General features: G+C 59.3%; 2 protein-coding genes across 4 annotated transcripts; both read left to right on the plus strand.

The window, feature by feature from the left end:
• The first annotated feature begins 207 nt into the window (after positions 1-207).
• Positions 208-1,373, plus strand: ICAM4 (intercellular adhesion molecule 4 (Landsteiner-Wiener blood group)). 2 transcript variants are annotated; one of them, XM_004009292.5, is made up of 3 exons: positions 208-600; positions 718-1,023; positions 1,163-1,373. In XM_004009292.5, exons 1-3 carry the CDS (start codon positions 225-227, stop codon positions 1,279-1,281), a joined length of 801 nt encoding a protein of 266 aa, XP_004009341.2. In that variant the 5' UTR covers positions 208-224; the 3' UTR covers positions 1,282-1,373. The 2 variants fall into 2 exon arrangements, with proteins under 2 accessions (XP_004009341.2, XP_042105854.1); XM_042249920.2 differs by having other exon boundaries at positions 208-468.
• Positions 1,374-2,343: 970 nt separating this feature from the next.
• Positions 2,344-9,667, plus strand: ICAM5 (intercellular adhesion molecule 5). Of its 2 annotated transcripts, none has more exons than XM_042249918.2 (11): positions 2,344-2,992; positions 3,941-4,210; positions 4,406-4,726; positions 4,949-5,236; positions 5,687-5,941; positions 6,071-6,319; positions 6,786-7,028; positions 7,109-7,387; positions 7,492-7,731; positions 8,116-8,382; positions 9,247-9,667. In XM_042249918.2, the coding sequence occupies exons 1-11, from the start codon at positions 2,911-2,913 to the stop codon at positions 9,519-9,521; spliced, it is 2,769 nt and encodes a 922-aa protein (XP_042105852.1). In that variant the 5' UTR covers positions 2,344-2,910; the 3' UTR covers positions 9,522-9,667. The 2 variants fall into 2 exon arrangements, with proteins under 2 accessions (XP_042105852.1, XP_042105853.1); XM_042249919.2 differs by having other exon boundaries at positions 9,111-9,363.
• The last annotated feature ends 3,230 nt before the right edge of the window (positions 9,668-12,897 follow it).

Genomic DNA, 12,897 nt, shown 5'->3' on the forward strand with positions numbered 1-12,897 from the left:
AAAACATGACGTTTGGTTTGGAATGGCCTATAGAGTCCATTTGTTAAGCTGTGGGAGTGGGGTGTATCCTGCAAGGCTCCTGGGCCCCTCACTCTCTGTCTCTCACCCCCCTTTCCCCACCCTCCCCACCGGGTGGGGCCAAGGAGGCGGTGCTACGAGCCTCCTTATCTCCAGAGCCAGACGTGACTCCCTGGCGCCCAGCCCTTCAGTCCGGGCTTTTTGCCATGGGGTCTCTGCTCCTCGTCTTGCTTCTGCTTTTGCTGTCGCCCTCCTACCCGCGAGGCGGGAGCGCGCGGAGGAGTCGGGGTGCGCGGACGCAAAGCCCGGGGGGCAGCTCTCACCCACCGTTCTGGGTGCGACTAAGCCCCGACTTCAAGGCAGTGCCGCTGGGGGGCTCAGTGTGGCTCAACTGCAGCAGCAGCTGCCCCCTCCCGGAGGGTTCCAGCCTCCGCACCGAGCTGCGGCGGGGTGAGACGCTCAGTGGGCCCCGCTGGGTATCCTACCAGCTGCTGGATGTGAGGGCCTGGAATTCCGATGTGCACTGCTTCGTCACCTGCGCGGGAGAAACGCGGGGGGCTACCGCCAGGATTACAGCCTACAGTGAGGGACAGGGCTCAAGCCGGTCTGGGGTGAGGGGAGGAGGACGGAGTATGGGTAGTTGACAGTCGCGTTAGGAGGAGCCTTCGGACCGTGCCCAGCGGCCCCCTCTTGCTTTAGAACAGCCAACCAGTGTGATCCTGGAGCCTCCGGTCTTAATGGGCAGTGACTACACTCTGCGCTGCCACGTGACGCACGTCTTCCCCGTGGGCTTCTTCGTGGTGACTCTGAGGCGCGGTGGCCGAGTCATCTACTCCGAGAGCCTGGAGCGCTTCACAGGCCTGGATCTGGCCAACGTGACGCTGACTTACCTGTTACGCTCCCGGCCCGGTGACTTTGGGCAGCCCGTTACCTGCCACGCCCGCCTCAATCTCGACGGCCTGGTGGTCCTCAGTAGCTCGGCACCCGCGACGCTGCCAGTCCCCGGTGAGGCACCCTTATAATTCTGGGAGGAGTGGGGAGGTGTTATGACCCCAAAAGGGGGCGCGGGCCAAGCTAGAGCATGTCCATGGGGGTCGTTACACCTCCAAGCGCTCTGTTTCGAATTCTCCCCTCCTATTCCCAGCTTGGAGTCCTGCGTCCAAAGCCTTGGCCTCTACCTCCATCGCAGCCTTTGTGGGGATCTTTCTTGTCGTGGGGGCCCTCTCTCTGCGAAAGTACCTATCGATGCAGCCTCCGGCATAGAGGCATTGGTCCATGCAGGCTGAACAGGAGGAAAAAGCAATCTGGGACAATTGGTGGAACCTTGCCTGGATCAATAAAGACTTTCTCAGCCAGCTCTGCCCCTGGGCTTAAAGTTCCCCCATTAGAGCACCTCCTTTGACTGAAGTGGTCTTTTTTGGCCTAGCCTCTTTCATTTTTCTCCAAGTTCCTTGTCTCCCTGAGGGCCCTTGAGGCTTCCTCACTCTGGGCTCCCAATCCCCCTGCATTGCCAGCTTGTGTAGTAAAAACCTCTCTCCTGGTCATTATCAGTGAGGAGCAGAAGGGCAAAACATGGGCCCTAGGGGGCTTCAAGATCTAAGAAGGCGGCTTCCTGGTGTGGCTTCTTCTGATTGGCTCCAGCGCTGCCACACAGCAGCTCTGATTGGATGTTAAGTTTCCTACCCCGCCCCCTTTAGACCTTGCACTTTACTGAAGGGCAGGGGCGGGGCGAGAAGTAATCCCCAGAGTTCTCCATTAGCTCTAAGAGGGAGGGCACAGGTGGGCGGGGTCATATGTATATTTTGAGGGACGTGGATCTGCAGAAAAGATACCCGGGTGGTGACTGAGGAGAAGGAGCAACCATATGGTGTGTGTGGGGGAGGGGGCTGTGTGTGTCATAGACTCGCAGCCTGGAAACATCCTGGAAGTCACCCGGCCAGGTGGGCGCATGGAGAGCGTCCAAATCTGGGGCCCAGAGGTAGGGTCAAAAGTATCACAGCTGGCCTTTTGGCCTCGGGTGGACACAGAATCCAGACCTGCAGCGGATGCCTGGCAAGGCCCGTGTGGTCCAGGGCCTCTCCCGCCGCGCAGAAAGTGGATGGGGACGCTCTTCGGCGGCTCCAGCTCACACACGCCGTGCAGACACGTGCCTGCTGCACGCTGGGTAAATACAAGACCCAGAGCGGAGCCGACCCTAATTTAGACGCCCGGGAACGCAGCGCGCACGCACACGTGTTCCCAACTCGCTGTCACTTTCGTCCCCGCCCCTTCTGTCGCGTGCGGGGGCGGAGCCAGAGAAAGACCTGAGGCGTGGCTGTAACTCTTAGCTCCCAGGGGTTAAAAGGGGAGAAGGCTCTGTGAGCGAGGCATCTCGAAATCTCCTAGAACCTTTCCACCGCCAGCTTCCGCTTCTCAGATCTCTCCTAGCCCCCAACTCAAGCACGGCTTCCAGGGGCTCTGGTGGGAGGGATTAAATATGGAGATGGAGTTCGGAGTCCAGCTCATTATGGAAGCAAGTGGTGGGTGGGGGTTTGCGAAGGACAACCCTGCATCCCCCACAACCTTCGCGTCGCCGCCGGGGATGACGCGGGAGCGCGCAGCCGCCCCCAGAAGGCTCCGGGCGATGGGGCCGGCCTCCACGTAGACCCCGGGGGTCGCTAGCTCCTGCCAGCACGCCTTCACCAAAGCCTGTAGCCTGGTGCAAGCTCGCCTTCCCGCCCCCTACCGCCGCCTCTGCTGCCGCCCCCTCCTTGGAAACCAAGTTACCAACGTTAAACCAATCCCCGAGCGCAACTCAGCCTCCTCCACACCCCACCCGCCGCGCAGCGCCGTCCTCTAGCCCAGCTCAGCGCTCGCGGTCCCCTCGCCTCCTGAGCTTCCCCCGCGGCGGCGATGCCAGGGCCCTCGCCAGGGCTGCACCGGGCGCTGCTCGGCCTCTGGACTGCCCTGGGCCTGGGGCTCCTCAGCCTCTCAGGTAAGCCGGTCTGGCTGAGGGTGGACAGGGTGGGGGCGGAGTTCCTGGACCCGAGAAGCGGCCACAAGCTCCTCCCCTCTCCGCCCTCGCCTCGCTCCCACGCTTCTGCTCCCACCTTGAGCCCAGGGGCCTTCTTTAACCCTCTTCCCCCAAACACACACTGAAGACCCAGCTTCCTGACTTCTCGCTGGCCCAGGTCTCTACCCTACCTTCTTCGAGATCCTGGTTGCTCTTTTGCATGCATCCTCGAGCTCTGGAGACACCACGTCTCCCTTGACCCCTCCCGGGGTACCTCCTTATGTTCTACTATGCACCATAGTCCCTACGGCGTCTTCCCTACTCGAAATCAACGAAGACCCGATCTCACCAACTGCCGTGACTCAAAGGCGCTGTTTCCGCTCCGCTCGGAGCCCTAGCAACCGAGTCCATCGGCTGTCGGCTGTTCCCGCGGTTATTTTCTTGAGCCCAGCCCCAGACCTCTTTCCGTACTCTTCACCTCTTCACCGGGGTTTGTAATCTTCCCTTAACCCTTGCTTGACTCATTCTCATCTCTCTTTCGACACCCCCTCCACTTCAACCACAGTCTCCCCATCTCTTGGCGAGAGGGAGTGAGAACCAGGTGGTTTCCCTTCCTGCGCCCGGGGTCCCCTCCTCCCAGGATTGCTGTGTGCATTGGAGACCCCATCTTTCCTCTCATCTCTCCCCTCCCCGTATGCTTCCCCATCACTCTGCTGGCACCTGGGAGAGCAGGACTCTTCGCTACCACGTACCAGAGACACCCTCGAGGTTTGGGTCGCGGGAGCGCGCTTGTAAACCCGAGACCCCGGCAGGATTTGGAACTCCCGGCTGTGGCCTCTGCTCATTCCCTGGGAATCCCTGACTCGGGCAGAGGGGCACGTAGATCCCAGGGAGGTGGCTCCCAGGCTAAGCTTGCATTTCTTCGAGCAGCCGTCACGCAGGAACCTTTCTGGGCGGACCTGCAGCCCCGAGTGGCGCTCGTGGAACGCGGGGGATCGCTGTGGTTGAACTGCAGCACCAACTGCCCACGGCCCGAGCGCGGTGGCCTGGAGACCTCGCTGCGCCGGAATGGGACCCAGAGGGGTCTGCGCTGGCTGGCGCGGCAGCTGGTGGACATTCGCGAGCCGGAGACTCAGCCGGTCTGCTTCTTCCGCTGCGCGCGGCGCACACTGCAGGCGCGTGGGCTCATTCGCACTTTTCGTGAGTTCTCAGCGGCCACGCTCTTACTCCACTACTTTCCCTCCCTTCCAGGTCCCGCTCCCTGGGTCAAGGGGTCCTCTCCTCCAGACCCCACTCTCTGAATCCGCACCCCCTCCCCTTCTTGGTCCCCGGAGTTCCAAGCCAAGTCCTTCTGAGCGTGGCATTTCCAACAGCCGTGGTTCCTCCTCCTTGCAGAACGGCCAGATCGTGTGGAGCTGGTGCCGCTGCCAGCCTGGCAGCCAGTGGGCGAGAACTTCACCCTGAGCTGTAGGGTCCCTGGTGCTGGACCTCGTGGGAGTCTCACATTGACCCTGCTGCGGGGACCCCAGGAGCTGATCCGCCGCAGCTTCGCTGGGGAGCCACCCCGAGCGCGGGGCGCAGTGCTCACAGCCACGGTCCTGGCCCGCAGGGAGGACCATGGGGCCAATTTCTCCTGCCGTGCTGAGCTGGACCTTCGGCCGCATGGCCTGGGACTGTTTGAGAACACGTCAGCCCCCAGAGAGCTCCGAACCTTCAGTGAGTAGCTAGGAGGAGAAGGGGCCCAAGAGGGGTCGGGCTGGTGTTTAAGAATTTTGAAGGCAGAGAAATCAGAATTCTGATTCTTGCTCCAACACTCACCAGCCGAAAGTTATTTTCCTTTCTGCGTTGAGGATAATTCCATGTTATAGTACATGTGAAACGCTTAGAACGTACTGAGCGTTCGGTACAAAAGTTCAAGCTCTGTTCTTCTACCACCAGCCCTGCCTCCGGAACCCCCTCGCCTCACTGCCCCCCGGCTCCTGGAAGTGGGTTCAGAAGGACCCGTGAGCTGCGTCCTTGATGGGCTGTTTCCAGTCTCGGAGGCTGGTGTCTACCTGGCGCTGGGGGACCAGAGGCTGAGTCCCAATGTCACCCTCGAAGGGGACGCTCTCATGGTCACTACCACAGCCACAGCCAGCGCAGAGCAGGAGGGCGCCAGGCAACTGGTCTGCAATGTGACCCTGGGGGGCGAGAGCCGAGAGACCCGGGAGAACTTGACTGTCTACAGTAAGAGTGGGACCTCGGGGGTGGAGCCAGAGGAAGGCGAATGCGGGGCCAATAGTGGGTGGGGCCGTGGTATCCGAATAGGCGTTGCCCGAGAGTCCTGAAGGGGCGGGGCAGCTACTACCTGTTGGATAGTCGCTAGAGAGGTGGAGTCTGAGCTGCCCCAAAGGCAAGATCGCAGACCCGACGAGGATACCTAGATCTGTGGCCTGACCTCCTCAAGGGGGCGGGGCAAGAAGGGAGAGAAGCCGGAACAGCCCACCTGTGGGGTGGGCGTGCCCACAGGGGTCTGGGGCGTGGAGTTTGAGCTGAGTCTTGGAAAGATGCGGTTTCTGAACCTGCACTGTACGAACTGTTCGGCTGCAGGGGGTAAGTTTCGGGTCACTGAGCTGCAGCCTTGAGCGGTGGGAGGGGCGTGGTCAGTGGTCTCCCGGCCAATGCCCCCCGCCCCAGGTTTCCCGGAGCCCCACCTTACTCTGAGCGAGCCCAACGCCCCCGAGGGGACGATCGTGACAGTAACCTGCGCAGCGGAGACCCAAGCCCTAGTCACACTAGACGGAATTCCAGCTGCGGCCCCGGGACAGCCCGCCCAGCTCCAGCTAAACGCCACCGAGAACGACGACAGGCGTGGCTTCTTCTGCGACGCCACCCTCGAAGTTGACGGGGAGACCCTGAGTAAGAACAGGAGCGTAGAACTGCGCGTCTTATGTGAGTTGGCCTTTAACCTCTCGCCTCCCTCCTCGTCATCTCAAGGGCCTACCTGATCTCTGGCCGTATCGTGGAAGTGGAGGCTTTTCTCACGTCTAGGCTCCTGTATATATATGCCCCTGCCCTCAGACGCTCCCCGGCTGGACGATTCAGACTGTCCCAGGAGCTGGACGTGGCCGGAGGGACCAGAGCAGACACTGCGCTGCGACGCCCGCGGAAACCCACAGCCCTCGGTGCACTGCACGCGGCCTGACGGCGGGGCGGTGCTGGCCCTGGGCTTGCTGGGACCGGTCACTCGTGCGCTCGCTGGCACTTACCGCTGCACTGCGACCAACGACCAAGGCCAGGCGGTCAAGGACGTGACCTTGACGGTGGAGTGTGAGTGGGGGGTGCATGGGGCACACCTCTGTCTGGTTCTCAGGTCCTAGGGGTGGCCTGACTACACAGGAGGGTGGAAACAGGGTCTAAGGTGTGCTTTTGAGCAGGATTTTGAGAAGGTGGTGAGCGGGTTTATGGGAAGATCTTATGAGAAGGACTGTTCATGGGGTTCTCATGACTACACTGAACTGAACTATGAGAAGGAAGGAGAGGATGAGGTGGGAGTGTGTACAGGGGCCTGGGGCGTGGCGTTTGAGCTGAATATTGGAAAGGTGGGTGCTCCAAAACAACTAACAATTTTTAGGTCAAAATGGGGAGGGTCAAACAGTGATCAGTGCCAAACTCCTTTGCTTCAGTGGCCAGTCCCTGTGCAGAGTGTAGCCTGCCTGCCTAGGATGGGAAAAAAGGGTCCAGGGACTCTAGACTGTCTACTAAACCCCAGACTCAACAATGCTCCCCTCTCTAGATGCACCAGCGCTGGACAGCGTGGGCTGCCCTGAACGCATTACCTGGCTGGAAGGAACAGAGGCCTCCCTGAGCTGTGTGGCTCATGGGGTCCCATCACCCAACGTGAGCTGTGTGCGCTTTGGGGGAGCTGAGGTCATCGAGGGCCTAATGCGTGTGGCCCGGGAGCACGCGGGCACCTACCGCTGCGAAGCCACTAATGCCCGAGGGTCGGCAGCTAAAAATGTGGCTGTGACAGTGGAATGTAAGTGGGTACAACACGGTTCAAGATGGGGCATGTCAGAATAACCTTGGATAACTGACTTCAGTTGCTGTGCTCCCCAGATGGCCCCAGATTTGAGGAGGTGAGCTGCCCCAGCAACTGGACATGGGTAGAAGGATCTGGGCGACTTTTTTCCTGTGAGGTGGCTGGGAAGCCACAGCCAAGCGTGGAGTGTGTTGGCTCCGGAGGCACCAGTGAGGGGATGCTGCTGCCGCTGGCACCCCCAGACCCAGGTTCCAGAGCCCCCCGCATCCCTAGTGATCTGGCACCGGGTACCTACATCTGCAATGCCACCAATCGGCACGGTTCCATGGTCAAGATGGTCACCGTGAGCGCGGAGTGTGAGCGAGGCCCAGGCGGGCGGAGGGTAGGGGGCGCTGCGGGTCTCGGCCCTTCCCTGACCCATTCCCCCCACCCCCCGCACAACCCCGTGGCTGTTTTGCAGCGCCACCGCAAATGGATGAATCTACCTGTCCAAGTCACCAGTCTTGGCTGGAAGGCGCGGAGGCTGCTGCCCTGGCCTGCTCCGCCCGGGGTCGCCCCTCCCCGCAAGTGAGCTGCTCCCGGGAAGGCGCGCCCCGGCCGCAGCGGCTGCGCGTGTCCCGAGAGGATGCGGGCACTTATCGCTGCTTGGCCACCAACGCACACGGCACGGACGCCCGGATGATCACCGTGGGCGTGGAATGTGAGTAGGGCAGCACCAGATGGAGGGCACTTGGTCTCCAGGACAGTGAATAGAAGAGGTGGGATTGCCCAGGATTGTTCAAGGGCACCTCTCCTAGTCCCATTCCCAGGGACAAGGAATCCCGGCCTTAACATGAGGGTAAAGGAAAACTCTAGGGAACAAAAGTCGGCTCCCCTCAGTTTCTGGGTCTGAAAGGCACTGGCCTGGGTCCCTACCTCCTTCCACTCAGTGAAGCAGGGCTCAGTTTAATCCCAACAGGCCAGTGGTGGGGGGAGGGGACTCTGATGGAAGGCAGAATCCTTGCCTGTTCATTTCAGGAGGGGTGGTCTCAAAAGGGGGCGCTTGGTCAGCAGCTGGTCCCCTTCCACATCCTGTCCCCTGTAGATCGCCCAGTGGTGGCCGAGCTGGCTGCTTCACCTCCAGGAGGCGTGCGGCCAGGTGGGAACTTCACGTTGACCTGTCGAGCCGAGGCTTGGCCCCCAGCCCAGATCAGCTGGCGCGCGCCCCCGGGGGCGCTCAACATTGGCCTGTCGAGCAATAACAGCACGCTGAGCGTGGCTGGCGCCATGGGCAGCCACGGCGGCGAGTACGAGTGCGCAGCCACCAACGCGCATGGGCGCCACACGCGGCGCATCACAGTGCGAGTGGCTGGTAAGTGGCAATGGGGAGGAGGCGGGGTGAGGGATCTGAAGGCGGCTGTGACCTGCGCCTTGGTATTATTGATCCCACCCCTGCCTCCCTCTCAATCTCCACAGATGACACTGATGTGAACCAGGGTAGAAATTAGGGGCGCCCTGGTGGGTGGGGCTTTGATGGCGGGTTCGAGGTGGCAAGTGGAGGGACAGGGAGCTGGCTGGAGTGAAAGTAAGGGAACCTTCGAGGATGTGACTGTTATGAGGAGGGACTTCATATTAACTTTTGAGCGGTGGAGACTTGATACAATTTAGCCTCCACTGTGTGTCTGTGGAGAAGGGGGTTGAAGAGGGACCAAGAGAAGAGGATTGGGGTGAGGCCCCCAAGATTCCCACTCTCATTTCGTGTATCTCTAGGTGGGGTTGGGGTCTTTTTTTTTTTTTTAACTTTTTTTTTTTGCCATGTGAGATCTTAGTTCTTTGACCAGGAATGGAAACTGCGCCCCCTGCAGTTGGAACGCGGAGTCTCAACCGCTGGGGAAATCCCTAGGGGCTGGGGTCTTTCTGGGGAGTAGGAATGACCAGGTCACCCTCCCCATCGTTTTGAGGGTGAGGAGAGTTGGTTGACTTGGTATCCCTGGGGTTAGGGGCTTTTATCCTCTCTGTGATGGGGTGGTGTGTAAAATGGGTCAAGGGCATCACCCGAGTTGGGGGTGCCCTTACTGGGGTCACTCTTTTCCTCCAAAGCTGAGTTCCCTGATGCTCCCTGCCAGCCGCATGAGGACTGACTTCATGCCTGTGGGGAGGGGAAGAAGTGGCCCGGGCTTGGCGTGTGGACCGAGCCCGGAGCTCGTCATCCTCTTTGAGCGTCTCCACCCCGCAGGTCCGTGGCTCTGGGTCGCTGTGGGCGGCGCGGCGGGGGGCGCGGCACTCCTGGCCGCGGGGGCCGGCCTGGCCTTCTACGTGCAGTCCACCGCCTGCAAGAAGGGCGAGTATAACGTGCAGGAGGCCGAGAGCTCAGGCGAGGCCGTATGTCTCAACGGCGCGGGTGCCGGCGCCGGCAGGGATGCAGGTGCTGAAGGTGGATCAGAAGCTGCGGGCACCTCGGAGGTGCCGGCAGGGGGCGAGGTCTTCGCCATCCAGCTGACGTCAGCGTGAGCCCGCACCCCTCTCCCCGCGGGCCGGGGACGCTCCCCCCAGATTCACACGGGGGCTGATTTATTGTTCTATTTATTTATGTATTCAATTCCAGGGGCGTCACCCCGCATTTTCTACCCCTCCCCCAATAAAATTTTTATAAAGGACTCCGGTTCCATCTGCTTCAGTCTGCGATGCGGAAGCAATCCAGGGTTTGAATCCCAGCCCTGCCGGTTGCTGATTCAAAAAAACCTTTTGGCTTTTGAGGACCTACTACATGTCAGGCACGGTCCAAGCCACCTTCTCATGACTAGACCTGGAGTTTGCTCTCCATACCGTTTCCTGCCCTTCCTAGGCCCTTGGGCCAGGGTGGGGACCTTGCTCCTTCCTCCCTTTCAGCCGCTTATCTCTTCCGCCCAGCGCTGCCTTCTAATCCGGCTGATGTTTGGGGGTGGGAGCTACATGAGCTTTCCCCCAGGCCGGGTTCCGAGCAGAGCTGAGCCTGCCTTCCTTGGATGGGTGGAGGCCCTTCCCAGGGGTCTAGGCACCACCAGTCCCCAATGCCCTGCAGGGATGGGTAAACAAATCTGTGTCTGTGAGTGTCAGCCTCTGGGATGTCCCTCCTATTACAGAGGCCACCCCTGCCCCACCCTCAAGGCCTCCTTCATCCTGTGCCATCCATAGTGGAGTTTACCCCTAACCTGTCTTTCAGTATTTTATTATTTATTGGCTGCACCCGAAGCAGGTGGGATCTTAGTTCCCCGACAGGAATCAAACCCACACCCTCTGCATTGGAAGGCGCAGTCTTAAGCACTGGACCACTGGGACGTCCCCCAACGTGCCTTTCATCGACTTGGCCATCGTGATTCAGAAGAGACACAGAGGGTACCAGCCACGTGCCCCAACCCCCACAGCACACCACCAGCCATCCCCCTCACCCTCCGCAGCAGCAGGAGAGAACAGCTGTGCCTCTGCTGCCCCGTTTCCTCCTCCCTCAAAAGCAGGAACACAGAGCTGCCAGAAGGAAGCAGGCCTGGACAGCTCCAGCTCCACAGGCCGGCCACTCCACCCCAAAATTTCAGGAGAAAAGGTGAGAGCAGGAAACAGGGGCACCAGAGGCCAAGCCAGTGCTGGGTGCCAGGTACAGAAGGCGACAAGGCCCAAGAGAGGTGCCATCCCTGCTGTACCCCCTCCTTTATTCACCTCTCTCTGCCCTCACCCGAGTCCTCAAGGTTTCCAGAGTCCCACAGAGTCCTCCCTGCCACAGGGCTTTGGCTCGTGTTATTGCCTCGGCCTCAGGTGTCCTCACCTCAAATAGTCCCCGTAGCTGGTTCCTTACCATCAGGTCTCTACACAGAGGTCACCTGCTCAGAGAGGCCTTCCCTGCGAACATGGTATCATCCTCAACTCCTCACCTCCTTATGTACTTTATTTTCTTATTCTTTCTTTCTTTACGGCTGGCTGGGTCTTTGTTGCTTTGCACTGGCTTTCTCTAGTTGCAGTGAGCATGGCTACTCTTCGTTGTGTGTGACCGTATTTCGGGGCCTTCCCTTGTGACTCAGTGGTAAAGAATCTGCCTGCAATGCAGGAGCCACAGGTTCCATCCCTGGGTAGATCCCCTCAAGGAGGGCGTGGCAACCCACTTCAGTATTCTTTACCTGGAGAATCCCGCGGACAGAGGAGCCTGTCAGGCTATACAGTCCATGGGGTCACAAAGAGTCGGACCCAACTGACGTGACTTAGCACGCACGCACCTTCTTATTGCCGAGCACAGGGCAGACTTCTGTTGCTGCGGCTCCTGGACTCTAAAGCACAGGCTCAGTAGTTGTGGCCCGTGGGCTTAATTACTCTGCAGCATGTGGGATTTTCCCATATCAGGGACTGAACCTGTTTCTCCTTCATTAGCAGGTGAATCCTTTACTCCTGAGCCACCAGGGAAGCCCTCTTTTTCTAATTCTGTTAATTTGGCTGTGCCAGATCTTAGTTGCAGCATGTGGGATCTCGTTTCCTGATTAAGGATCAAACTCAGGCCCCCTGCATTGGAAGGGCAGAGTCTTAATCACTGGACCACCAGGAAGTTCCACTTTATTTTTCTCTGTAGCACGATCACTATTTGACATTCTATTAGTCCTCACTGAATATTTGCTTACTATCATTCTAGAATATTGGCTTTGCTAGAGCAGGGATCCTTGTTAAATTCCCAACTGAGTGCCCCCTAGGGCCCTGGCACACAATACTTGCTCCATAAACACTGACTTAGTGGATACGACTTGGTGGATACAAACAGCCAGGGGTTTGGAGACACACAAAATGAGACCCTTGTGTGCTGTATCTATCCCTCAAGAGCTTCTCCATGCTGGGCACTGGTGGTGGGGTGGGGAACTCATGGTCAAGAACACAGAGGTGGTGAGCTTGGATCTCTGAAGTCATGGTCCAGTAGGGGAGATGAATGTGGACGAAACAACCCTGGACCAGTACAGAAGGGAAACATTTAATTAAAATTTTTAATTATTTTTGGCCACACCACGTGGCTTGTGGGATCTTTGTTCTCCAACCAGGGATTGAACCTGCACCCCCTGTAGTGGAAGCACAGAGTCCTAACCACTGGACCAGGGAAGTCCTGAGAGGTGAAGCTTCCGAACCTCTTAGAATCTCCCCAGTTTCTAAGAGGGAGATGCGTTCTAAGAAGCTGAACTAGAGCCTAATATGGGTGGGAAGGGTGTCCATTTTAGGCTGGATGCTCAAGGAAGGCTTCTCTGAAGATGTGGTGTCCGAGCAGAGCATCCTCCCCCGCACCCTGCAAAGGATAAGGTGGCAGCTACTGGAGAGGTGCAGGAGGGCATGCTGAGCCGAGGAGGGAAGGCAGGACAGGGTGAGTCAGGGATCTGAGGGCTGAGCAATCTGCCCCAGGTCTTCCCCACAGGCTCAGTCAGGAGAGACAAAGGGGGTCTCAGAGGGGCTTATCTTCCCTCTGAGGCCAAGCAGGCCCCCCCCCCCCCCCCCCCCCCCCACAGCAGGGACCATCCCGCCCATCCTTGACACGCCCCTCCCTCCGCCCCTCCCTCCTCCCTTCCCAGTAGTGGTGGCCTGCACGTCCTAGCGACAGGGGCAGAGCTCCATGTCTCTCCCATGTGGCTTTTGGCTTCAGGCTAGGGACACCCTTCGGTGGGGTCAGAGAGAACATGAAAGGGGGAAGGGCCACAGAGGTGTGCGGAAGGAGGCAGGAAGGGGACACTCTGCAGGCAGTGGTGGGGCTGCAAGATGAAGGGCCCACTTGAGTCCATGTGTGTCTGTACTGCGCGTGTGTGTCCTGCGTCTATCAACATATGTGTCTCTCGGTAGACGTGTGTGTCGTTCTGTTCTGTGTGTGGTCTGTGTCTGATGAGTGACAGCACGC

This window comes from Ovis aries, chromosome 5, assembly GCF_016772045.2.
Source record: "Ovis aries strain OAR_USU_Benz2616 breed Rambouillet chromosome 5, ARS-UI_Ramb_v3.0, whole genome shotgun sequence".
In the NCBI taxonomy this organism is placed as follows: Eukaryota; Metazoa; Chordata; class Mammalia; order Artiodactyla; family Bovidae; genus Ovis; species Ovis aries.